This window comes from Oncorhynchus gorbuscha, linkage group LG01 (genome assembly GCF_021184085.1).
Source record: "Oncorhynchus gorbuscha isolate QuinsamMale2020 ecotype Even-year linkage group LG01, OgorEven_v1.0, whole genome shotgun sequence".
Lineage (NCBI taxonomy): Eukaryota > Metazoa > Chordata > Actinopteri > Salmoniformes > Salmonidae > Oncorhynchus > Oncorhynchus gorbuscha.
The window spans coordinates 41,923,116-41,950,921 of NC_060173.1; the positions used below are offsets into that span (position 1 = coordinate 41,923,116).

At 43.0% G+C, this 27,806-nt stretch overlaps 3 protein-coding genes across 5 annotated transcripts in view; all 3 read right to left on the bottom strand.

Annotated features, from left to right (window-relative positions):
- Positions 1-788, bottom strand: part of LOC124037776 (Fanconi anemia group A protein-like) — a 29,076-nt gene extending 28,288 nt beyond the window's left edge. For 2 of the 3 annotated variants that reach the window (XM_046352820.1, XM_046352829.1), the window contains exon 1: positions 527-787. In XM_046352820.1, coding sequence (XP_046208776.1) covers positions 527-587 — 61 coding nt within the window. In that variant the 5' untranslated portion in view covers positions 588-787. Of the gene's footprint in view, positions 1-526 lie in introns of all 3 variants that reach the window. The other variant, XM_046352838.1, reaches the window with a different exon arrangement.
- Positions 789-3,922: 3,134 nt separating this feature from the next.
- Positions 3,923-6,575, bottom strand: LOC124007794 (P3 protein-like). Its single transcript, XM_046318598.1, has one exon. It carries the CDS (start codon positions 6,130-6,132, stop codon positions 4,732-4,734), a length of 1,401 nt encoding a protein of 466 aa, XP_046174554.1. The 5' UTR covers positions 6,133-6,575; the 3' UTR covers positions 3,923-4,731.
- Positions 6,576-9,310: 2,735 nt separating this feature from the next.
- LOC124037821 (charged multivesicular body protein 1a-like) lies at positions 9,311-22,022 on the bottom strand. The gene is made up of 7 exons (XM_046352924.1): positions 21,879-22,022; positions 21,249-21,268; positions 21,067-21,144; positions 12,083-12,229; positions 11,760-11,888; positions 11,282-11,478; positions 9,311-10,509 (listed from the first exon to the last, which is right to left on the bottom strand). The coding sequence occupies exons 1-7, from the start codon at positions 21,883-21,885 to the stop codon at positions 10,488-10,490; spliced, it is 600 nt and encodes a 199-aa protein (XP_046208880.1). The 5' UTR covers positions 21,886-22,022; the 3' UTR covers positions 9,311-10,487.
- Between the last annotated feature and the right edge of the window lie 5,784 nt (positions 22,023-27,806).

The following is a 27,806-nucleotide window of genomic DNA, read 5'->3' on the forward strand; positions in this document are numbered from 1 at the left end:
AGTTGAGGCTACGGAATAACGTTAGATAAACTAGAGAATGGAAGAGATTAAAATAAAACGGGAGGAGAGAGGAAGACCTGGCATGGAGATAGGGTATAATGTAGTCCATTATTGCGGTGACGTTAACGTTACTCCTTATAGTCCAATGACCTTGCATGTTCTGTTTAATAAAGGCGAATTAGCTCTGAAACTTGCCAAAACAGCCAAATACTCAATCGATTCTCAATTGCCGTACGATTCTAGAAACATAAATCCCTCTACTTTTATATCACATCAAAAATAATTTCGGATTTTAACATTGCAGTCGACAGTATTTTTCAGTGACAATGACGACACGTTTGTGGCGTCCGTCTTCCGTTTACACACAAATATTTGGAGACGCAGATAGCTAATTAACACCGCTACTATCGTCAATAGACGCTAAAACAGTTCGCATCTACGAATGGGGTACTAGAGATAGCCAGCTAGCTACCCTGTTCAAAACCTTGGGTTGTGGTGCAAAGCTACCGCTAGCTAGCCAACTTACCGAGCAGACACGAGAGTGTCCTTTTCTGAGTGGGACACATACTTGACGCACCTAGCGACATGATTATGACAATTAACGTTAGTATGCAACAAGAACAAGTATTTTCACCTCATAGTAAAGTGAGTCAGCTAGCTAGCAAGTTATTGAGAATATTTTTCATATGCTGGTAACGTTAATATATATTTGGTTGGCTAACTAGCTAATAATTTTTTGACATGGTCGGATGTTGTTGTCGAGCGACTTCCATGTCCCGCTCTTTACTCTCATTGGTCTGAGTCTGGTTTTGCGCAGCCAATCCAGGGACGGTATGCTGTTGACATACCAGGCCAATCATAAACAACCCTGAATTTAAAGCTTTGTTGAAGGCTAAAAACGTAGCTTTTTTATCATTTTAAATGATTTATTTTTTAAATGATTGACTAATATAGTTGGCATCTACATTTAAGATAGTGGAAAGATTGATTGTAGACCATCTGGATTCAGCTATCCAATATAGTAAATAATAGTTGACCCTGTCAGTAATCCCTCTAGCAATAACTGATATTTAGGTATAAGCTATTTTAAGAAATCAAACTAAACTAAAATTATTTTTAATGAAATAACACAATGAACAGTAATGTGCCCAATAATGTTTGTACCATGTTTTGTGCTGCTACCATGTTGTTATGTTGTGTTGCTACCATGCTGGGTTGTCATGTGTTGCTGACTTGCTATGTTGTCTTATGTCTGTCTTTATGTAGTGTTGTGTTATCTCTCTTGTCATGTGTGTTTTGTCCTATATTTATATTTTATTGATTTTAATCCCAGCCCCCGTCACCACAGGAGGCCTTTTGCCTTTTGGTAGGCCATCATTGTAAATAAGAATTTGTTCTTAACTGACTTTCCTAGTTAAATAAAGGTTCAATAAAAAATAATAAAAACAGAGGCATTACTAATGACCATCTAAAGATCAATATCCTCAGACAGAACAGGGGAAAAACAGATCAATGCATATCAGGATTGGCAAGGCTAACATTTCACTGTCTCAGTCTCTCTCTTGCCGACTGGCAGATCTGGGGCCCAGGTGTTTATGCACACGATCGATCCATTGAAGATAAATGGCACCAACTAGTCCAATTAGAGCTACACTGTCTCTGGGATGATGAGTGTCTGCAACAACAATAATGAGAGGTACTTTAGTGCATTACTCTAAGCAGACACATTGCTTGCAGGGTTTCCCAATCTCGGTCCTTGGGACCCCAAGGGGTGCACGTTTTGGGTTTTGCCCAAACACTACCCAGTTGATTCAAATAATCAAAGTTTGATGATGAGTTCATTATTTGAATCAGCTGTGCATTGTTTGGGCAAAAAACAAAACATGCATCCCTTGGGGTCCCCAGGACCGAGTTTAGGAAGTGCTGGTTTATAGTAAACAAGTTGCCATTGAACAGAATGTTTCTCTGTGTGCATATCTTTGTTGAGTAATGTATATATCCTAACAACACCAATGCTGCTAGAACATCGACATGAAGGCAGTACAGCTTTGACTATGAGCTATCCATCGATGGACCAGATAAGACCAGTCGTGGTTCACAAATGGTTTAATGTAAGATCAGAGAATTTGATGCCCTTCAGACAGTCTTCCCTCGTTTGTGGTTCCAGTGAATAGACCTACTGGAGATACTTGCACACATGAATGACAATATTTTGTAAGATTGGCACTGCAGCAGGAAACCTGCTCATGGGAGGTGAAAATAACTAATTAAAATGTCATCCCATCTGTGTCATTAAGTGTTTTTTCCTACTGTGTCACTAAACCGCAGCATAGGAAGTTTAAATACTGCAGCTGCCTTGAACAGTGTCAGGAAATCACCTGTCAACCTGTAAAGTACAGCGGACACAGTTACCTGGGGCAAACGATCTGAACTGTCGCTCAAGCGGACGTGACACTGTCCTTGCACTCACGTCAGGTACTTTCAAATGTTTCCCCAATAGAAAGTGACACTATTACTTTAGGCAGTTGGTCAATGTACAAACAGTTTGAATCGGATTTTACAAACCACACAGCTCAGATGGTAACCTCATGGCTCCGTAATGCCAAGAAGATAAATATACCAGGTAAATGATGGTATATTGTGTGTATCTGTGAAATAGTGTAGGCCCTATGTCTCGGTCTGTCTGAAATCTGTGGTTATTAAAGGTCAAATTACCAATTGAGAGTGAGGCTGTGCAGCTTTAGAGCCTTTCATTTATATTACAGACGGGGTGCATGGCAGTGAAAGAGAGGGAAAGAGACATGCATTGAAAAAATGGATGACTCTCCCATTGGTAATTTCACGATTGTAGCTCAGTGTGTGGATTTGCATCATTTTCAAACAAAGCTTAAAATGCTTAAAATAGCTTTAGCTAAAAATAACAGCAGACATATGAATTGAATGGGTGATATGTTGCGCATCTGAGCGTAATTGATATGCAAGGCTTATGACATTGCACAGGAGGGTCCAGACCATGCTATTAGTACAGAGCCCTGTGGTAATTTTTACCCTCAGCTTAATGTGTGTTACTCCATTAGTTTTAGGGGTTAGTTGCAATCACAAAACAAAATAGCCCGTGTTTACAGTGGATCACAAGTGTTTCAGTATGTGTGCATTTTGTAATGGAAAAACACAAAATGAACTTGCCACAAAAAATATTCCAGGTTTTCACTGTCTGCAACTGACTATATGTATATATATATATATTTATACAAAAATAATAATCTAAATTAAACTTCACTCCTTGCTATGGAAAGGTGTCTATAATTGACAGGAAAAAAGATTCATTTTGGGGGTAGTTGAGTCATATCTCAATTTCCTGTTGTAACTATCACTTCTCATTTACAGGAAAGCATAATAAAATCCACCTCGCTCAGCAGTTGAAGTAGGTCAATATTGACAAAGCCTCTTCTTACACCAAACAACTGGGTTCAGTTCATAGAGCTGAGCACTACGCTACAGGGCCTACTCACATATCTTGGGCCAAAACCAAGTTCTAATGCTGTTTTCCCATTACAAATGCAGACACAAACACAGTAATTAAAATACTTACTGAACAGGAAAAACACTCTCCTACATAAATGCCTTTTCTAAAACACTCTCCCTCCCCTCAGGCATCAGCTTTGCTTTAGCCAGAACATGGATACATAGACAGCGATTCTAACTGTATGCGAATATTTCAAGACCTTTACCTACCAAAAATCATGTTCCTTTCAGTCATAACATGCACTCTCATACAATGACCTATGAACTACACACAAAAAAATAAGTATTTCTTGCCTGTAAACTAGAACCTCCAATTCAGCAGTAAAAAGGTTGATAAACATTGGATCTTGACCCTCTTGAAAAAGTTACCAATTAACATGTAAAGCTAGATCCGTAATGCCATTTTTGCTTTTTTATTCACACAAAGACACATTGCAAAGAGACATGCAAATGTACTCACATTGGCACACACAAAGAAACCAATGTTAATCAGTCCACAAATATAACAAGCAAATATTCTCAGACACAAAAGTACTGGCTATATTGCTCAGCTGTGCTGCAGCACAATCTTTACTTTAGTACAGCTCAGTATGAAGATTCCTTTTAAAATAAAGCTCCTCCTTGGACAAACGTAGTCTCGAATACCAGATCCTATGCAACAGTGACAAGCCGGAGCGTTTTAAAATAGTGGGAGGCAACACGGATGTCTTCAGAGACTTGGACAAACTCAAGGCTCCTTTTATGAATGCTTTTATTGTTTGTCTTCTCTTTATAATTCAAGTACATGGATTCTTAGATAACCACCTATGATTCCAGAAGAAAAAAAAACAATCAGTAGCAGTACTTCAAAACACCACACATTTTCCATCCGTTTTAAAAACCGTTCCCATTCCTAAGACACGTTGACCTCTTGTAAACATGACACAAATCAATACTTTCAATTACAAAAAAGAAATCTGATAGAAAAATATCTTTCCCGTCATAGGTATTTATCTTCTGCCTATTTACATTAGGTACTTATCAGTACAATCTAATAAAAAATGGCATAAAAGAAAGGCCTTTGGTTTCAAGAAAACGTAAATGTCCATTCCCTATCCTATGTACAGTGTCAATGTCATTGATTGTTTTCATCTTGTTCGATGTGATTTGTAGCCAAATCTGTGGGACCTCTACAGGTTTGGTTCAGAACAGAAACTCTGCTAACAATCAGGTGTCAGTTGGAGCGCTCGGGGCACAGAACTTTCGATGGGCGAAATGGCAGAGGACAATGAGTAGCATCTCAGAGGTGCTGCTGAGCGCCACTATGAAGGGTGCCTGCGACGCAAAGTCAGCCTCCGCCCGCCGGAACGACAGCTGCATAACCGCCAGCGCCAGGAGACTGTTCTGCACCCCCACCTCAATACTGACCGTCTTCCTCTGTGGCACTGCCAGCCCTGCCAGCTTCCCCATCCCAAACCCCAGCAGCAGGCCAAACATGGGCACAGTCACCCCCGCAACCACTATCTGAGGTCTCACGTTGGCCAGGATAGACGCCCCCATCTGATAGGCCATGAAGATGCCGCCCACAATGAGCACGAAGCTGAAGGGACGGATCAGTGCCAGCAGCACGCGGGTCAGCTTGGGCAGACGTAGCTTCACCAGCATGCCCAGGGAGATGGGGATGGCAATGAAAAGAAGAGTGCCCAGGATCTTGACAAAGGGCACATGGAGGGCTGCGTGGACCCCCAGTAACCTGCCATACAGGGCAGAGGACAGGGGCATGGCTGCTGCAGCTACCACTGTGGACACTAGTGTCATGGAGATGGCCAGAGTGACATCCCCACCGAGTAGCAGGCTGTAGAGGTAGCCTCCGCCTCCACCTGGGGCAGAGCATGTGATGACCAGGCCCAGGGAAAGGGCCTTGGGCAGGGAGCCCAGCCTGGACAGGCCATATGCGTACAGTGGCATGACCAGGAACTGACCTGCGACCCCTAAGATGAGGGGCACAGGCCTCCGCAGGAGACCCCTCAGCACCTCTACCTCTACCTTGCACCCAAAAGCACACTTGTTGATGAAGATGAGTGGCAGCAAGGCAAATAGGACAGGGTTCTCAGAGAAATGGGACAGCCCGCCCGACTGTATAAGCTGGGCGGCTGGGTCATCACTGCCAGGAGCCACCCTGATGGAGTAGTCTGTCCTTTCCTCAATTACAGCCGAACCAGAATCCTGGTACAAGTCCAGTAGCTGAATGAGCAGCTGTGCCCGACCTGGCCACCCAGACCGTATGCTGATTATGTAACTCTTCCAGGGCCCCGTATGCCCACTGTCGCTTACATTCAGAATGGAAAGAACCTCCGGGTCCAGGGAGCGTACCTTGACCGTCTGCTTCCAGCTCTCGCGGTCCTTCCTACTTGCTGTGCTCCGGTATTGACTGAAGATTACAATCACGCCCTTAGTGTTTTCGGGAAACTCAAATTCCTGGGAGGTCCCGTCCCCGATTTGTATATACCTTCTGCTGCTGTCGGCCGTCACGTTCGTGTTGATGTCTGTCAGGGACCGGACCGCCTTCGAACAGTCTGCTCCTCTCTTCATCAAGAAGAGAAAACAGAATAGAAATAGCGTCCTCATTGTTTTGACGGACAGGGGGCAGAGGGGCGCCGCAAATACACGCCTTTGCCCAGCCTGCGACCTCCCCAGTCCGTCTTAAACGGCTTCCCTTTTACAAAATGCGATAAAACTTATCAGATCCCCTGATATAATTGCTTGGTAGGCAGCCAGGTCTAAATTTCTTCTGGCACCCATTTAGCGTCACCCGTGTTCTTGCTCTTTTTCTACCGGAATTTAATTAAACATCACCCGCCCATCCATATTAACCGTATTTAAATTCAGAGCAAAATTTATATCGATTCAAGATTCCTTTTAACGTACTAACAAAAAAATGTCTACCTCGGTAAACTCTCGCTGCACGTTACGGTTTTTACTGTCTTTACTTGATAGCAACTGTCACAACGATCGTTTCCTCTGCTTCTCCTCTCACTCACTCACTAAACCCTCCCGTAATCCAATCAGAGCAGCCCCAGCGTTAACTCTCTAGTTCCCTTACCAAATAAGCACCAACGTCACATTTGAACATCTGAAAGCGGGGGTGTTCTTTCTTCCCTATATGGGCTGAATTCTCAGCATCATAGAGGAAACACTGTTGATGACGGTCCTATATGATCGGGGTCTTGCCACAGAGATCGGAATTTACACAATTACAGATGATGGCCAATCAGTAACAATAGATTGAAAACGTAATGTTGAAAATTCACGCCCCTCACCTCGGTTGACCTTAAGTCAATTCCGTACATAGATTCTTCCAAATGGCCGATCTGCACGAAACTTGATATGTGGCATCTATAGACAAGTCTCTCAACACAATATTTTCCAGACTATTACCTAAAACAACATGGCCACTATTGACCAGTAAACATTCATGTGGGAGTGGTCTGACACATATATGCATATATATCAGTCAAGGATATTCGAACTGTAACAAAATTTGGTACACATGTTGCGAACACTGTCAAGACTCAACATCTACAAGAACATTCATATGGACCACGTGGTGGCGCTATAACGAGCACATGTTTATATATCTTGATCTCTTTGACTCAGTGTTGAAATTTGGCACACATGCTCAGGGATGTGAATCTAACTAACCAAGCAATATCTGACAAGGCACTGCGTCATTCGTGGAGGATAACATGTTTAATATTGCCTTCTTTATAAAGGGGAGGACCCACTGCAAAATGCTGTGGCCATGTTACAGTATGTTGACGAAAGCCAAATGGGGGAATAAGATAAACACATAGTCCAAAACACCACTTACTGTGTTCTACAGTTTAAAGAAAGGAGAAAGGAAATTTGATTAAAATAATAAGTGATTTACTTACAAAATAAGAAGTGTGGTTTGAGCTACTCTGGCCACTGTGTTAGCTATGCCAGCTAGCTTGCAGATATGTCACTGGTGTTACTGGTCACATCATGGATTTAATATATTTTATTAACAGGTAAGTCAGTTAAGAACAAATTCTTATTTACATTCATAGATCAGACCAGGGGGGGGGGGGGCTTGATGAGACAATTTCCTTTCCCTACTATACTGTATGTAAGAGAGCACCTGGAATGTTTGTTGAGCAGGAGGGTGGAAAGTGTTCAAGCTAATCTGTTCCAGTTCCAGATGTTTGATGTCTTGTGAGCTCTAGAATAACACATCGTCTGTGTTCCATTGAAAATCTACATTGAACTTAATAGGCATCTTGAGGTTTTGTAACCTTCATTGTTTTATCTTTAGAAGCTTGTCGGGCCACTGCAGGAACAACAACGTTTCACTATCAAATTGTCTTGATCTTTTGCCCGCTGCATATTTCCTCACTGAGCAAAGCACAGTGACCAGTAACACACACTGCATGGTGTCCAGTTCCAGGTCGCTGCCAAGTATTGCTGATGGGACATTCGTACACAACAAATACAATTGTGAAATGTGATACCAACATTTGTATTATGTAAGGGAACCCCTGTTCTCTCAGAACAGCCAGTGCACATAAGATTAATGGGTTTATGGCATGTGTCTCCTACTTTGTAAAAGGTTAAGTAAGTCCAGTCAGTATTTTTAGTGAGACAGCTATTCAAACTATCATAGATAGTGAGTGCAGCCACTTTCAATTTAATGATGAGCGCAGTCATCTATTGTGCAGTGTGGCCTACAGTACTTTGACTCATGACTCAAACAGAGGTTCCATGAAAAGAGGGAGGTCTTCTGTGAAAGCATTTCAGCAGACAACCTGCTGATCTGGAAAGCTTTCCTGACATTTAGGAGAGTGACTGATGTTAAGAGCCACAAGGCAGCCCAGTGTTTTGTTTCCCAGCTGTTATGATAATATAACTCACAAAAGACACGGAAAATGCTCTTGGGTAGAATTCCACACACACCTACTGTAGACAGTTGTTCCAGTATGGCCATGGTGACAAATTAGAGGTTTCTTTGAAGTTAGGCACTAAGGCATGTACAGTATACAACAATTAGTCTGTCTGCCTCTGACTGAAAGACTAAACATACATAAAAGTTATCTACATGACACAGTGACCTGTTTACACTAGATGGGTGTAGGCAAGCGTGTTACACACACACACACACACACACACACACACACACACACACACACACACACACACACACACACACACACACACACACACACACACACACACACACACACACACACACACACACACACACACACACACACACACACACGGTTGGTGGCATCTTAATCTGGGGAGGACGGGCATGTGGTAATGGCTGGAGCGGAATAGGTGGAAAATGTATCAACTCTGTGTGTTTGATGCCATTCCATTTGCTCCATTCCAGCCATTATTACGTGCAGTCCTCCCCTCAGCAGCTTTCATTGGCGTTATATAATCTTATCTGGCAAATAAGGACCATCAGTTCACCAGGAAAAGGAACCAACATATATGTGCAGCAGTGAAATTTCACAGCATCACAGAGAACCATCAACAGTTTGAACTGTGAAGTATGTGAGCTTACTAGAGCAAAGAGTAAAATATGTATGTGTTAAATCAATTATCAATCACAAAATAAGACAGGTTGCCCCAAGTCTATGGATTGAACCCATGTGGTTACATGGTACCTGGTTACATTTAAAATTGCTACAAACTAAGCAATAAGTATATCAGTTTGCTTGTGCTGCCATCTGCTGCTGTCCTTTCCTGAGTGTTGAAATTATATTAGTAGAGCCACATATTCATATCAGAGGGCTTTTATTTCCACAAGATAATATACATTTGAGTATAAATAAACCTCCCCCTGAAAAATAAAAATGATTCACAAAATGTCTTACTGTAGCTACAGCAGCCACATTTCTGGTTTGATGGGTACAGAAAGGGGGAATCCTTATTATATGCTGACATATAACCTACATAGGATCAATCACTAGAACTAGTTTAATTCAGGCACTGAGGAGGAGCACCTACGCAAATACCTGCATCCCAATAAGGCGTACATATTCAAAGCAAATAGGTATGATTTAGCAAAAGATTAAGAGAAATAAAGAAACAAAAAGTAGTTAAATTGACTGCTTAAAAAAAACGACTGAGAATTGTCCTCCCTGTACAGTATATAACTAATGCTTGCATGATGTAAATTGTTACATTATGTCAAATGATAATTTCTCATAGGAGTTAAGAAGAAGTAGTGTGTGTGGTGTCTTGACTTTCTTTGTGTTGTCAAACTGTGGAAAAGTTGGTATACATCAGAGCACTCATATTGATGGTCTGTTTGGTAGAAGAAGGCCTCCCCTTTACACTGTGTTGAAGCTAACCTGTGTTTTACTCCTTCCATCTGACCGGTAGCAAATAGAAAACAAAAGATATTCAATATAAAAACAAAGACAACCCCACATTTGAAATACAACACCCAATAAGTGCCAGGGGTCGAAGCTTATATTACATGAATATGTCAGTTTTAAAACACCCCTTTCCACTATAGGATTTATATATTTTGTAAAACCCTCCCATTCAAATATACATTTTTAAAAAAAATCTCAAGTGGCAATGTACCGAAATTCACAAGAACTAACCAACCAAGGGGAATATTTAAGGGAGCCCTGAAGGAGAGAAGACAAGAGTGAGAGAGACAGAAAGACTGATATGGGAGAGGGAAAACCAGAGGTGGGAAAAATAGATTGTTGTGCAACAGAGAGAGATGGACAGAGAGACAAAGGAGAGACCCATGCCTTCTCAGGTGGCATGTTCAGCAACACAGTGTGAGTGTGTATATAAATAGAAGTGGGAATGGAAATCAATAGGCTCATTAGGTCATCACGATAAGAACAGTTCGATAGAGTCACACAGCTCCCCGCTGTCTGTTCCCAAGCAGCTGTCAAGCCTCCATCTGTCTCGCAAATACCCAAGATATATCTTCAGTTCCGCAACGCTGCCAACCTGCAACAAATTTTTTTTAAAGTGTCATCGTTTATTTATATGAAAATCTTTGCCTATGACGTCACATAGATCGAAACATTCCATTCTGTTAATTTAGAAAGCCCTTTTGAAAAAACTGGCGCGTAAGCTAACATTGTCACCAACCTATAGAAGCACGAGTGTACCATACCAGCTCACAGGGATGGCTAATCCTTGAAATTCTATCGGTTACTACATATTTCGTTAAAACAGTTTTTCGTTTCTTCACACCTCACTTATGGAACAATTTTCAGAATACCCTACAGTTGAACACATCGGTGCATTCAGATTTTTGATTGAGAACCTCCTCAATGACGAATGTTGGTGTTTTTATAATTGTGTTTTTTAGAGGTGTTTCCTATGCTCCTGCATTGATTTTAGTAGCTGTGTAACTTTGTGTAATTGCTGCTGATCTTGTCATGCCGGTTTCCCTTGAGAAAGAGACCTTGGTCTCAATAGAGCTCCCTGCTTGAAAGGGTTAAACAACTAAATAATTTAATATAAACAGTCATTAATTGAATCATTATTTTTTAAGTGTTTTCTATAGTCCATGGAATATCACCTGCTTAAATAAAAAGGGGTCTATCAAAGCTCCAACACATCTAACCAGAATCTACACTACTTCACAGTCTAAAATAATTTGAGAATAGCTTAGGTCGCCTTGTCATCATCACATTTCCTTATTTTAGAAAACAAGCAAAATGTCACACAGTAACCAATTAAAGCAGCAGTGAAAGCTGGATTGTTAGTGTACCTGCGGGACAGCTGGTCCTCCTTCTCGTGCTGTGAGCGTGATGAACTCTCTCCCAGTGAGGTGGCCCCTGCAGGCACCTGGCTGAGCTGGTCCATCACCTCCAGACCACCCTCCTCTGCTATCTGGAGGATGAGGTCATCCACCTGGTCTTGGGGCGTGGTCAGCGTGGTGGCCGAGCTCATCGAGTCCTCCATCACCTACAGGATGGGAACAGTGAGTGGGTTTATGTTGTTTCACCATTAACACAACATATATGATTATCCAGAAAGGTACAGTAATACATTGTGAGATAGAGGGTTAAGTGAACAACAATGGTTAGTTAATTAGGAGTATAATAGTTGAGGAGGCCTAGTGAAATAGAGGTCTTGGGAAAGAATGTGATAAGTGAATAAGAGGTGAGTGAAGAAATGATTTAAATTGGTTAGGAGTACAACAGTTATGCACATGAGGAATACTTTCTACAACTTGTGCCACTCACAGAGGTGTGAACATCCAGGTTCTGGACCTGTGTCTCAAACTTGTCCATGACAGCAGACACCTTCTGCAGGTCCATGGAACCCAGTGCCTTGTCGAGTGCCTTGGTGACCTGCGTCATATTCTTTGTGACCTAGGAGAAAAAAAGCCAGACAGGATCAGATAAGCAGACAGCCACATATGAAGGTAGGACAGAGTGTATGCTCATGAAAGTAGACAATATAGAAGATGGTAGAGATTGGGGGTCAAGAGAAATATGACATTGGCTGATGAGTGAGATGCAATTTAATGATAGCACATATTATTAGGCAGAAAGAATAGACTCACCGCCTTCATAGCGACTGCAGTCTGGACCTTGGAGGCTACAGCATCAACACGAGATGCCATGCGCAGCCAATTAAGGCCCTCGTTCTTCTTACGGATGGCATTCTCTGCATACACTCTGGCAACGTCCACATTCTTCAACTGAAGAGCCTGGTGAGACAAACAAACATCAAAAGTCACTTCAGTGTACTATGAAAACAAGTTCAGGGGCCATATGTGTAACAAGCATCTTATAGTAAGAGTACTGATCTAGGATCAAGTCCACCCACGTCCATGTAATCTTATTAATTGTGATCTATAAGGAAAACTGATCCCAAATCAGCACTCCTACTCAGAGTTTTGGCCCCTGGTCGTAAATCCTTTGGTCAGTAATGGACCAAGGCAGCCTCAACCATGATCATCCACGGCCACCTGCTGGATAATGTGTAGCACACCTCTTTATTTGACCTGTCCAGTCAAACGCCAACAGAACACGATGCGTAATAATTATTATGTTAAAATGAGCTACACTAAATCACCAAAAGTATGTGGACACCACTTCAAATTAGTGTATTCGACTATTTCAGCCACACGTTGATGACATGTCTATAAAATTGAGCATACAGCCATGCAATCTCAATAGACAAACATTGGCAGTAAAATGGCCTTACTGAAGAACAGTGACTTTCAACGTGGTTGTTACGGATACAGTTATCCTGTGTGTGTGTGTGTGTGTATCCTGTGTGTGTGTTTCTTTTCTCTCCTTCTCCCCTCACAGGTGAAAATCATCACTCCCCAATCAGTCAACAATCAATCATCAATCAGAAGACACACCTCCTCCTATTTCCTGACCTATCACAGTTCCTTCCCCATGGTTTAAAAACCCCATCATTTGTTTGTTCTAAAGCTCAGCTCAGCTCAATCTCTCTGTAAATGCCATATCTGTAGGTCTTTGTGTTTCACTCTCGCTTTATGTCTTAACCTCTCTTTTGTTTAAGCACCTCATAGCACTTTGTCATCACCTGTGAGTATTGTTTTTGTTTATGGTGTTTGTGTTTGATTGCTGGTGGGAAAAGGGGGAAACCAAGACAAGTCGCCCATGGGCATACACTACCCGTAGGTGAACTTTGTTAAATACACTAGTTAGAACTGGGTGGACCACCCACTGTATTTTTGGTTAGTTAGTTAGCTGTTGTTAAAGTAGGCTAGTCTAGCTTAGGGGTGTGTTTTTGTATATTTATTGTTTCTTTCCTTGGGTCCAGCTCAGCCCCTTTTTCTGCTCCCCCCATTACCGTGTGTTTATAAATAAACCTAGAGTTTGACGGTAGATTTCTGTTGTCGTGGTTATTTCGTGCACACTTTTACTTTGTCACAATAATAATTTGCAAGAGTTATGTTACGGGTCTCATTACCATCCCCCCTAGACTGTCGGGCCAAAAGGGATTCGTAACATAAGTGGGGGCTTGTCCGGGATATGTCATAACTGACACCCATGCCGCTCATGTAGATTGTTGTAGTGGTATAGTTCAGTGTTGAGCTTCATAGCTGAAGTAGCATTAGTGTTTTCTATTTTTTTTGGCACTTGTGAAGTAGTGTAAAATGACTATTTTTGATTTGAGATCCTTTTTGGATAACCCTTCATGGGAGGTTTTTGACAAATGTCGTAGAGTTGATTTAATGACCTTGGCTGACCATTATTCAGTATCGATTCCGCAGAGTTTAGTTAAGGCGGAGGTTAAACGGCTAGTATTAAATGTATTGTTGGAAGAGCAGGTGCTTGTGTTACCGCTGCCTGAGTCTACTACCCCTGTAGGGGATGTTGCTGCTCCTGTAAGCCCATTGGTGTCTGATAATGAGGGCGAGGCTAAAACACCAGCCACATTGTCCTGTTTTGATCCACTCTCCCCACTGTCAAATGGTGATGCCAGGAGGGATGTCCGTTTAGCACAGTTCCAACTGGAGGTGGAAGAGAGCCCAAATTAGGCAAGAGACTCCAGTTGGAGATCGAGAACAACGGCATTTGGAGATGTGTAAAATTGAGGCAGACAGAGAACAAAGGCAGTTGGAGTTCAAAATGCGCCAGATGGAACTGGAGGCAGAGACAGCGAGGCTAGCCTCCGGTCCTACTGTGCCTGTTTGTGAGCCGTCCTCACCTACTGTGTCCTCAAACACGTTTGACATTAGTAGGCAGATTGACTCTCTGAACAAAGGTACTAAGGCAGAGGTTGACTCCTATTTTTGTGTATTTGAGCGTATAGCCGTAGCATTGAAATGGCCTGAAGAGGTATGGTGCCTATTACTTCAGTGTAAATTAACTGGTAAAGCCCAAGAGGTTTTGTCAGCGTTACCTCTGGAGGACAGTTTGAATTACGAAGTGGTCAAAGCTACTGTTCTTCGTGCCTATGAGCTTGTGCCTGAGGCATACCGACAGAGATTTAGGTCTCATAGAAAGTCTTCTAGTAAGACTTATGTGGAATTTGCTAGAGACAAGGGAAATCTGTTTGATAAATGGCATGCTGCTAGTAAGGTAACTGATTTCAACTCTCTCCGGGAGTTAATCTTGTTGGAAGGGTTTAAAAATTGCTTACCCGAACGCATTGTAGTTTACCTAAACGAACAGAAAGTATCCTGTCTGGCAGAAGCGTCTGTGTTGGCAGACGAGTTTGTGTTGACGCACAAGAGTGTGTTTTCGGCTCAAACCGAGAGTAGAGCCACTGAGTTTCCTACCTTTAGCCCTAGTCGGCCAGCAGTAGTATATCAAGCACGCCAGAAGAATGAGCGTCCCTGTTTCTATTGTCATAAAGTAGGACATATGATTAATGATTGCTTCCTGCTTAAACGCAAACAAGGGATGCCACTTCGTGCCAAGCCACCAACAGGTGTTGCTCTAATTTGTACGGTTAAGAGGTCGGCAACAAAACAGGTGCCTCAGGGTAACTGTAGTTTGAAAGTCTCAGTCCCCGACCGCCGTTATGAACCATTCATTTGAGGGGTTTGTGTCCCTAACGAATGACGAAGCGTCTCAACGACCGGTTAAAATCCTTAGAGATACTGGTGCGGAGCAGTAGTTTATATTGTCTGATGTGTTGCCCTTATCTGACAATACATACTGTGGTTCCAGTGTGTTAGTGCAGGGTATTGAAATGGGTTTTGTCCCAGTACCATTGCACTTTGTAAATGTACACTCTTGAGTTAAATCAGTGGAATATTCAGAGTGGGGGTACGTCCTATGTTGCCAGTGAAAGGTGTGACCTTTATAATGGGTAACTATATTGCCGGAGGAAAGGTAGTACCCGTATTGGAAGTATTGGATAAAAGTGACCACTCTCTCTCTGAGCTGGCACAGTTATCCACATGTGTTCCCCGCTTGTGCTGTCACTCGTGCTCAGGCACTACAAGAGGGTGACGAGAGATTTGTCGAACACTGTTCTGTTCAAAGAGGTTGATCAAGAGGATGGATTGTGTGATACCTCTGAGAAGCTGATCGCCTCTGACAAACAGCCCAGGAAATAATCAAAGAACGTTGAACTTATTGCTGATGCAATACAGTTACCAGTCACTCGTGAGCAGCTGATTGCTAACCAAAAGGTTGACAACAAGCTTGCTAAATGTTTTTCTAGTGTTGTCTCATTGGAAGATGTGAAGAAGAAGAATGTGGCTTACTTCATTGATGGTAATCTCCTCATGCGTAAATGGAAATCCCATGTTGACGCGGATGGAGATTGGAATGCTGTTTACCAAATAGTGATTCCTACAGCCTTTCGACAAAATGTGTTATCCCTTGCTCATGATCACCAGTGGTCTGGTCATTTAGGAATCAAAAACTTATGATCGGATCCTTCGACATTTCTTTTGGCCGGGTTTAAAACAAGATGTGGCTCAGTTCTGTCGGACATGCCACACATGTCAGATAACAGGAAAACCAAATCAGGTTATTCCTCCCGCTCCTCTTTGTCCCATACCTGTCATAGGTGAACCATTCGAGCATGTGGTGGTTGATTGTGTCGGACCGTTACCGAAGACAAAATCGGGTAACCAGTTTTTGTTAACGATAATGTGTATGGCTACAAGATACCCCGAGGCCATTCCTCTGAGAAGGATTACAGCCCCGGTAGTGAGTAAAGCCTTAATAAAATTCTTCACGACATTCGGGTTACCTAGGGTGGTACAAAGCGATCAAGGAACCAATTTCCTATCCAAGCTCTTCAGGCAGGTGTTAAAATCTTTGTCAATTACGCACCGTGTGTCAAGCGCCAATCACCCAGAGTCTCAGGGTGCACTTGAAAGATGGCATCAGACACTGAAGTCTATGCTATGTAAATATTGTTTGGAATCTGAGAAAGATTGGGATGAGGGAGTTCGTAAGTGGCATCATCATTGGAACACCACCTTTCCTATAAGTCAGTCAAATTTCTGCCCTGCTAGAGCTGGCCCAGTGAACTAAGTGCTGTTATTGTGAAGTGGAAACGTCTAGGAGCAACAACTGCTCAGTCGTGAAGTGGTAGCCACAGAACCTCACAGTTCTGAAACGCTTCTGGAGGCAACGTCAGCACAGCACTGTTCGTCGGGAAATGGGTTTCCATTTCCAAGCTGCCGCACAAAAGCCTAAGATCACCATGCGCAATGCCAAGTGTCGGCTGGAGTGGTGTAAAGACCGCCACCATTGGACTCTGGAGCAATGGAAACGCGTTCTCTGGAGTAATGAATCACGCGTTACCAACGGTCAGTCCGGACAGATCTGGGTTTGGTGGATGTCAGGAGAACGCTACCTGCCGAATGCATAGTGCCAACTGTAAAGTTTGGTGGACGAGGAATAATTGTCTGGGGCTGTTTTTCACGTTTCAGGCTAGGCATTTAGTTCCATTGAAGGAAAATCTTAAAGCTACAGCATACAATGACATTCTAGATGATTCTGTGTTTCCAATAATTTGGGGAAGGCCCGTTCCTGTTTCGGCATGACAATGCCCCCATGCACAAAGCGAGGTCCATAGAGAAATGGTTTGTCAAGATAGGTGTGGAAGAACTTGACTGGCCTTCAGAGCCTTGAGCTCAACCCCATCAAACACCTTTAGGATGAATTGGAACGCCGACTGCGAACCAGGGCTAAATCGCTCCACATCAGTGCCCGACCTCACTAATGCTCGTGGCTGAATGGAAGCAAGTCCCCACAGCAAATGTTCCAACATCTAGTGGAAAGCCTTCCCAGAAGAGGAAAGGCTGTTATACAGTGGCAGCAAAGGAGGGGACCAACTCCATATTAATGCCCATGATTTTGGTGTTTGACGAGCAGTGTAGTGTATTTAATGACACAAATTGTTTCAATATTCTCACGTTGTTTATACACTATGGGGTTTACTGAGTGCGGATCCTGCCTAGTCGTTTGAGTACTAGTATGAACAATACACTGATCCTACTTGAGCCTTACATTAAAAGACATTTCATGACCCAAGCCCAAAAAATCCCAAATGATTGCGCAGTTATCCAATACCTATATGATAGGATATAGGCTACTGCACATTAAGCACAACAGAAAAACATAAATCCCACAAATGTAGCTTGTTACAGTGCCTTCTGGAAAGTATTCAGACTCCTTGACTTTTCCCACCTTTTGTTACATTACAGCCTTATTTTAAAATTGATTACATTTGTCCTAGCCAACGTGCTTCAACACCTGCATTGCTTGCGGTTTGGGGTTTTAGGCTGGGTTTCTGTACAGCACTTTAAGATACCAGCTGATGTAAGAAGGGCTATATAAATAAATTTGATTTGATATCATTTTTCCCTCAACCTACACACAATAAGCCATAATGACAAAGCAAAAACAAGTTTCTAGAAATGTTTGCAAACGTATGAAATATAAAACAAAAATACCTTATTTCCATAATTATTCAGACATTTTGCTATGAGACTGGAAATTGATCTCAGGTGCATCCTGTTTGAATTGATCATCTTTGAGATGTTTCTACAACTTGGAGTCCACCTGTGGTAAATTCAATTGATTGGATATGATTTGGAAAGGCACACATCTGACTATATAAGGTCCCACAGTTGACAGTGCATGTCAGAGCAAAAAAAAAAAAATAGGTTGAAGAAATTGTCCGTAGAGCTCCGAGACAGGATTGTGTCGAGGCAGATCTGGGGAAAGGTAACAAAAACATTTCTGCAGCATTGAAGGTTCCCATGAACACAGTGGCCTCCATCATTCTTAAAATGGAAGAAGTTTGGAATCACCAAGACTCTTCCTAGAGCTGGCCGCCCGGCCAAACTGAGCAATCGGGGGAGAAGGACCTTGGTCAGGGAGGTGACCAAGAACCCGATGCTCACTCTGACAGAACTCTAGAGTTCCTCTGTGGAGATGGTTGTCTTTCTGGGAGGTTCTCCCATCTCTGCAGCACTCCACCAAGCAGGCCTTTATGGTAGAGTTTTTTACTCCTCAGTAAAAAAAGGCACATGACAGCCTGCTTGGAGCTGATGATCATTGATGAAAACCTGCTCCAGAGTGATCAGGACCTCAGACTGGGGCAAAGGTTCACCTTCCAACAGGACAATGACCCTTAAGCACACAACCAAGACAATGCAGGAATGTCTTAGGGACAATTCTCTGAAAGTTCTTGAGTGGCCCAGCCAGAGCCTGGACTTCAACCCGATCGAACATCTCTGGAGAGATCTTAAAATAGCTGTGCAGCAACGCTCCCCATTCAACCTGACAGAGCTTGAGAGGATCTGCAGAGAGGAATGGGAGAAACTCCCCAAAATACAGGTGTGCCAAGCTTGCAGTGTCATACCCATGAAGACTCGAGGCTGTAATCACTGCCAAAGGTGCTTCAACAAAATACTGTGTAAAGGGTCTGAATACTTAAGCAAATGTAATATTTCAGTGTATTTTTAATACTTTTAAAAAGTATTTGCTTTGTTATTATGGGGTATTGTGTGTAAATTGAGGGAAAAATATATTTTAAAATAAGCCTGTAACTTAACAAAATGTGGAAAAAGTCAAGGGGTCTGAATACTTCCCGAAAGCACTTTATTTGCGCTCTTGGGCAAATAACTGAAACTAGCTCCAGTAGGCTAATATTTTTGAGTGAACTGTATTACTGTATGCTATTATATGGACTGGAATTACACACATTGTTCAAACAAGGATAAAGCAGGGAGAGAATGTGATTCTGGTGCAGCTGATGCGGCCTACGAAGTTACAAGTATAGGCTAGACATTTGATCTTTAAATATAATGAGGTATTTTTGCATGATTAGTGGCTGAAGCATATATACATCTTCCATAATATTTCCCCTAATGTTATTAGCCTACCTCCCCTTTCTCTCTATTGTTGCATCATTCCTTCCTCACTTTGTTATAAATTGTTGTCGTCCTCATTTTTCATCATTCTAACGTCATCCTTGAATAATATAGGACTAGAATGAGATGGAAAAGGCTTTCACTTCTCTTCATGAAGATTGAATGGCTACCGCCATCACGTGTTCGCTCTTCTTTCAAACTGCCTGTGAATTCTATTGGCTGCAGTATTTAACATTGAGCAAACAAGAGCTTGCGTCCCTCTTCGAATAGTCTATTGGTAGAAGAAATTCAGAAAAAAAAATGTCCAGCAAACTATTCTTGCCTAACTTTGACTGCATGGGCCGCCAATAGCTAAGGAACGCATTAATTAGCTAAACATAAAAGGTTAATACTGAATTTAATTTATTACCTGAAAGAGGTAGGCTAGGTTAGGACATCTATACATGTCTTTTTCCTAGAACATCTATACTCAGCAAAAAAATAAACATCCCTTTTTCAGGACCACATCTTTCAAAGATAATTCGTAAAAATCCAAATAACTTCACAGATCTTCATTGTAAATGGTTTAAACACTGCTTCACATGCTTGTTCAATGAACCATGAACAATTAATGAACATGCAACTGTGGAATGGTCGTTAAGACACTAACAGCTTACAGATGGTAGGCAATTAAGGTCACAGTTATGAAAACTTAGGAGGCCTTTCTACTGACTCTGAAAAACACCAAAAGATGCCCAGTGTCCCTGCTCATCTGCGTGAACGTGCCTTAGGCATGCTGCAAGGAGGCATGAGGACTGCAGATGTGGCCAGGGCAATAAATTGCAATGTTCATACTGTGAGACGCCGAAGACAGGACGGACAGCTGATTGTCCTCGCAGTGGCAGACCACGTGTAACACATCCGAACATCACACCTGCGGGACAGGTACAGGACGGCAATAACAACTGCAGTGAGAGGGTGTTTCCTTTTTTGCTGAGTTTATATATAGGGCTATATATCAATCTAGAACAAGAATATCAATTTCAATGGAGTTGATGAAAATGGAGACTGCAAGAGTGCTCGCGCGTGCTCTGATTTAAAGCAACGATAATAAAGTGATAGGCTGTTTTAAAACTCTGCTGCTGCAATAAATAAGATCTTCACAATTAAAAATATGGTGACCCCCAAACGCCAGATGGAGATGGGTAAATTAGATGCTAATTCGGTCTTTATATTACTGTAGGATAGACTATGCTGCAGAAAATGCAGGCCTACCTGTCACAAGAAAATAAGAAAAGTTACCATGATGAGATGATAGGTTTACATGCATTGTGAACTGCGCTCCATACTGAGATGGGCTCTGGCCCCACCCTAAGCATTGATGATTCAACATGCAGAGGCAGTAGAGAAATCAGATTTAGACATTGCATATAATTTAACAGTTCCATTTCACTCCATATTGTTGATATATATAATTGATGGATTTCTCGCAGTTATTTATCCAGGGAAAATGGAGTAGAATAGCATGTAACCCAGTTCCTGCCATTCAACACTAATACCCATAACGGGGGTCGTGTTCAGTAGGGAACAGTATACACCACATAGCAAAACGTTTTGCAGAAAAAAACTAAAATCTGTTCAGGCAGTACCTTCACACTTCAAAATATTTTCTCCTTACTGCACAACTGTTTACTAGCCTACATTTGTGTCCCAGAAAGCACACTCTTACTGACCTTTTTAACTTTGGCTTGCTCAGATTTTGAATCCTTCTCTGCCTTTTTGGCAAGTTTCTCAAGCTGTTTTGCTGTAAACTGTAAAAGAGAGAAGTATTAGTAGACATTTCAGATGTGTAAAAAAAAAACATATGGATGTGTTTAATTAAACTTCACAAATATAATGCATATTTCTTACATACCTTCAGTTGGAAGAGTGTGTCTGAAATAAAGACATTTTTAAAAAATACGATGAGGGGTGATAGATACAGCCGAGTGAATTGGGCGTACCTTCCTTAGCACTAACATTGTGCAATGACAATATGACAGAGTGAGGGTAGTGAGCTCTGTGTCCAAATCATAGAATTGTATAGGGCGTCAATGCTTTCTGATCACTGTAAACTATACTGTACTCCCATGGCAATAACGTACGTAATGATAGCTAACTACCTTCCATTGAATCAATTAAAGTGGGGAGTAGCTAACGTTAGACAGCTATCTAGGTTTACAGACAGTTAAGCAAAATCATCTCTCCAATAATAACCATGTAATGTTAACTTACTCGTCTGAACCTTCCTTCTTTGAACTAGTCTTAGTTTCTGGTGACATCTGACATAGCAGCAGGTATCTTAGTTAGCTATTAAACACGTCTATATTTGGTAAAACATAATAAAATGTATTAAAGACATTTCACTGTACTTGTGGCTGTGGTATTACAACTTGAAAACGTGATTTAGCTCACCGACTGGTGCTAGCTTATGTCGGCTAGCTAGCGCGACATAGTTAAAAATATGATGACAACCTCGTCATATCAAAAGTCGAAAACGACTTACCATCCATGTCCGCATGTATTTGAGTTCCACTTCACCTAAAAAAAAATGTTTTACTTTGCAAATGAGCTAATTGCCCTATTGTATAGATGTCCGTGTATGACGACACTCTTCCTGGTTCAGAACGGGTCACGTGAGAAAGGCGTTTCTGTTGCTGAAGCCAAATAGGAAGAGGCCATTATTGGCAGTCACATGACATGAAGCTGATTTTTTTTTTGTCCCTTGTCGTCCAAATGTTAATGCAAGTGTAGCGAAATGCTTGTGCTTTTAGTTCCCGACAGTGCAGCATCTAACAAGTAATCTTACAGTTCCACAACAACTACCTTATACACACAAATGTAAAGGGATGGAATAGGAAAATGTAAATATAAATATATGGATGAGCAATTGCCAAGTGGCATAGGCAAGATGCAATAGATGGTATAAAATACAGTATATACATATGAGATGAGTAATGTAAGATATGTAAACATTATTAAAGTTACATTATTTAAAGTGACTAGTGATCCATTTATTAAAGTGGCCAATGATTTGAGTCTGTATGTAGGCAGCCTCACAGTGTTAGTAATGGCTGTTTAACAGTCTGATTGATGGCCTTGAGATAGAAGCTGTTTTTCAGTCTCCCGGTCCCAGCTTTGATGCAACTGTACTGACCTCGCCTTCTGGATGGTAGTGGAGGGAAATGGGCAGTGGCTCCGGTTGTTGTTGTCCTTGATGATCTTTTTGGCCTTTCGTGACATCGGGTGCTGTAGGTGTCCTGGAGGGCAGGTAGTTTACCCCCGGTGATGAGTTGTGCAGACCACACCACCTTCTGGAGAGCCTTGCAGTTGAGTACAGTGCAGTTGCCGTACCAGGCAGTGATACAGCCCGACAGGATGCTCTCAATTGTGCATCTGTAAAAGTTTGTGTGGGTTTTAGGTGACAAGACAAATTTCTTCAGCCTCCTGAGGTTGAAGAGGCGCTGTTGTGCCTTCTTCACCACACTGTATGTGTGGGTGGACGATTTCAGTTTTTGCATGATGTGTACGGCGCGGAACTTAAACTTTCCACCTTCTCCACTACTGTCCCGTCGATGTGGATAGGGGGTGCTCCCTCTGCTGTCTCCTGAATTCCACGATCATCTACTTTGTTTTGTTGACGTTGAGTGAGAGGTTGTTTTCCTGATACCACACTCCGAGTGACCTCACCTCCACCATGTAGGCTGTCTTTTAGTTTTGGAAATCAAGCCCACTACTGTTGTCTCATCTGCAAACTTGATGATTGAGTTGGAGGCGTGCATGGCCACGCAATCATGGGTGAACAAGGAGAACAGGAGGGGGCTGAGCACGCACCCTTGTGGGTACCCCGTGTTGAGGATCAGCGAAGCGGAGATGTTGTTTCCTACCTTCACCACCTGGGGGCGGCCCGTCAGAAAGTCCAGGAATCAATTGCACAGTGCGGGGTTGAGACCCATGGCCTCAAGCTTAATGATGAGCTTGGAGGGTACTATGGTGTTGAAGCTGTAGTCAATGAACAGCATTCTTACATAGGTATTCCTCTTGTCCAGATGGGATAGGGCAGTATGCAGTGTGATGGTGATTGTATCGTCTGTGGATCAGTTGGGGCGGTATGCAAACTGAAGTGGGTCTAGGGTGGCAGGTAAGGTGGAGGTGATATGATCCTTGACTAGTCTCTCAAAGCACATCATGATGATTGAAGTGAGTGCTACGGAGTCGTTTAGAAGTGAGTGCTACGTAGTCGTTTAGTTCAGTTATCTTTGCCTTCTTGAGTACAGGAACAATGGTGGCCATCTTGAAGCATTTTGGTGGCACTATATATTATTCTCAAAGCGGGCAAAACGTGTTTAGTTTGTCTGGAAGCAACACGTAGGTGTCGTGACGTGGCTGGTTTTCTTTTTGTGGTCCGTAATTGCCTGTAAACCCTGCCACATATGTCTCATGTCTGAGCCTTTGAATTGCGACTCCCCTTTGTCCCTATACCTACCTTTCGCTTGTTTGATTGCCTTGCGGAGGGAATAACTACACTGTTTATATTCAGCCATATTCCCAGACATCTTTCCATGGTTGAATGAGGTGGTTCGTGCTTTCAGTTTTGTGCAAATTCCACCATCTATCCACGGTTTCTGGTAAGGCTAGGTTTTAATAGTCACAGTTGGTACAACATCTCCAATACACTTCCTTATAAACTCACTCCCCCAGTCAGCATATAAATTGATGTTATTCTCTGGGGCTTCCCGGAACGTTTCCCAGTCTGCGTGATCAAAACAATCATGAAGTATGGACTCCGATTGGTCAGACCAGCGTCAAATGGTTCTGGTCAAGGGGAAATCCTTTTTGAGTTTCTGCCTGTAGGACGGTAGGAACAAAATGGAGTCATGGTCGGATTTCCCAAAGGGAGGGCAGGGGAGGGCCTTGTATGCATTCCATAAGTTTGAGTAGCAGTGGTCCAGTGTATTGCCCGCGCGAGTGCTACAGTCAATGTGCTGATAGAATTTAGTTGGCCCTGTTCTCAAATTAGCTTTGTTAAAATCCCCAGCTACAATAAATGCAGCCTCAGGATATATGGTTTCCAGTTTACATAGAGTCCAGTGAAGTTCCTTGTGGGCCGTCGAGGTATCTGCTTGGGGTGGATATACACGGCTGTGACTATAATCAAAGATAATTCTCTTGGGAGATAATGTGGTCGGCATTTGATTGTAAGGAATTCTAGGTCGTGACCAGAAGGAATTGTATATTGTTATGATTACACCATGAGTCGTTAATCATTAGGGCATACACCCACGCCCTTCTTCTTACCAGAGAGATGTTTGTTTCTGTAAGCGCGATGCATGAATAAATCCGGTGTCTGTACCGACTCTGACAACATATCCCGAGAGAGCCATGTTCCGTGAAACCGAGGATGTTACAATCTCTGATGTCTCTCTGGAAGGCAAACCTTGCCCTAATTTCATCCACCTTGTTGTCTAGAGACTGGACTCAGTTCGCCCCAGACCCTGGCCATAGCCTCGACATCACAGCAGGACAGACAAATGAAGAACCCCAAGCCCAGGGGATCCCACCCCCTCTAACCACTCCTATGTTAGCCCCCCTTGGTCCCTTGGTCAGGGAGGTGACCAACAACCTTATGGACACTGATAGAGCTCCAGAGTTCCTCTGTGGAGATGGGAGAACCTTCCAAAAGGACAACCATCTCTGCAGCACTCAACCAATCAGGCCTTTATGGTAGAGTGGCCAGACAGAAGACACTCCTCAGTAAAAAGCACATGACATCCTGCTTGGAGTTTGCCTAAAGGCATCTAAAGGATTCTCAGACCATGAGAAACAAGGTCCTTCTGTAGCTCAGTTGGTAGAGCATGGCGCTTGTAACGCCAGGGTAGTGGGTTCGATTCCCGGGATCACCCATATGTAGAATGTATGCACACATGACTGTAAGTCGCTTTGGATAAAAGCATCTGCTAAATGGCATATATATATATATAAGATTCTCTGGTCTGATGAAACCAAGATTGAACTCTTTGGCCTGAATGCCAAGTCTCATATCTGGAAGAAACCTGGCACCATCCCTACAGTGAAGCAATTTGATGGCAGCATCATGCTGTAGTGATGTTTTTCAGCGGCATGGACTAGTCAGAATCGAAAGACGAACGGAGCCAAGTACAGAGAGATCCTTGATGAAACCTGCTCCAGGACCTCAGACTGGGGCGAAGGTACACCTTCCAACAGGACAACGACCCTAAGCATACAGCCAAGACAATGCAGGAGTGGCTTCGGGACAAGTCTCTGAATGTCCTTGAGTGGCCCAGCCAGAGCCTGGACTTCAACTCGATCGGACATTTCAGGAGAGACCTGAAAATATCTGTGCAGTGATGCTCCCCATCCAAACTGACACAGATTGACAGGATCTGCAGAGAAGAATGGGAGAAACTCACCAAATACAGGTGTGCCAAGAACCCAAGAAGACTCAAGGCTGTTATCGCTACCAAAGGTGCTTCAACTGTGATGTACACAGTACCAGCATAAAGTTTGGACACACCTGATCATTCAAGGATTTTTCTTAATTTTTGACATGGTCTACATTGTAGAATTATAGTGAAGACATCAAAACTATGAAATAACAGATATGGAATCATGTATTAGCCAAAAAAGTGTTAAACAAATCCAAATATATTTTATATTTGAGATTTTTCAAAGTAGCCACCCTTCACGTTTGTGACAGCACATTCGTGGCATTATCTCAAGAAAAATCCTTGAATGAGAGGTGTGTTCAAATTTTTGACTGGTACTGTATATACATTTGCAAAAATGTAAAAAAATATATATATATTTGTCATTATTAAGATCACGGACTAGGCACCTGAATGCCTACTTTCCCATCCCCTGTGGTTGAGAGTTCTGTGGTTGCCCTTCAGCCCAACATCCCAGAGGTATACTAGGACCTGCGGGAGATATTATCCAAAACCTGGGCCACCTGTCTCCCTCCTCATTGCACCTGGGACTGTGCCATCAACCTGCTTGCAGGCTCCCCCGTGCAGACGCATCTACTCTTTATCGGTGGCTGAAACCAAGGTCATGGGAGAGTACATCTAAGAGGTGCTCCAACAAGTTTTCATCCGCACGTCCACCTCTCCTGCATCTGCAGGCTTTTTCTTTGTGGCTAAGAAGGATGGAAGTTTTACGGACGTGTATTGATTACAGAGGACTGAATGAGATTACCACCAAGTACCGATACCCTCTCCCGTTGGTGCCGGCAGCCATAGAACAGCTCCGTGGGGCCCGGGTCTTTACCAAATTGGACCTGCAAAGTGCATACAATCTCATCTGTATCCGAGAGGGGGGATGAATGAAAGACAGCATTGTACATGATGTCTGGTCACTACTAGTACTTGGTGACCCCTTTTGGTTTAGCCAATGCTCCATCAGTGTTCCAGGGATTTGTCAATGCAGTGTTCTGGGACATGCTCGGATGTCAGATGGTCATGTATATCAACGACGTCCTGGTCTTCTTGGCTACCTTTCGAGGATCACATCACTCACGTCCGAGTTGTTCTGGAATGCCTCCTAGCTAACCAACAGTATGTCAAGACAGAGAAGTGCCAGTTTCATCAGGAAGCTGTCTCCTTTCTAGGCTACCAAATCAGCCCGCAAGGAGTGAAGACGTCAAGGAGGTAGATACGGTTAGGTCATGGCCTGTCCCAACCACCATAAAGGGGTTACAGCGTTTTTTGAGATTTGTCATCAGGAACTTTAGCTCCTTCGTCTCACCTCTCTCCTCAAGGGTGGTCCCCGTAGGTTGGTGTGGAGTCCAGCAGCTGACGAGGACTTACGCCTACTGAAGGGACGTTTTACCACCGCCCTATTGCTCAAACACCCAGATCCCATGCTACCCTTTGTTGAGAGATGGATGCTTCAGAGGTGGGCGTGGGGGCTGTTCTGTCTCAACGAAAAGGTAATCCACAAAAAAATGTATTACTCTAAGAAACTGTACCCTGCAGACAGGAATGATGACTTTGGCGATCGTTGGCATTAGAGGAGTGGAGACACTGGCTGGAGGGCACCAAGGATCCATTTGTCAGCCTCATCAACCATCGGAACCTGAAGTACATACGGACAGCGAGGAGGCTGAATCCGCACCAAGCAAGGTGGGCCTTTTCTTTACTAGATTTGACTCCATGCTGACCTATAGCCCAGGTTCAAAGAACACCAAAACCGATGCCCTGTCCTGTCTCTACGATTTCACCCATATTTCCCTTCTCTCGTGTCGTAGCCCCTGTGTTCTGGGACATATATGTGGACATAAACGCCTGCCCTGCAAGAAGCTGAGCCCCCGGTTTGTGGGGCCGTTCAAGGTTCTCCGGAGGGTCAATGAGGTGACGTATAGATTACAGCTCCCCTCTGACTACCGTATCTCACCCTCCTTCTTAGGCCGGTGGTT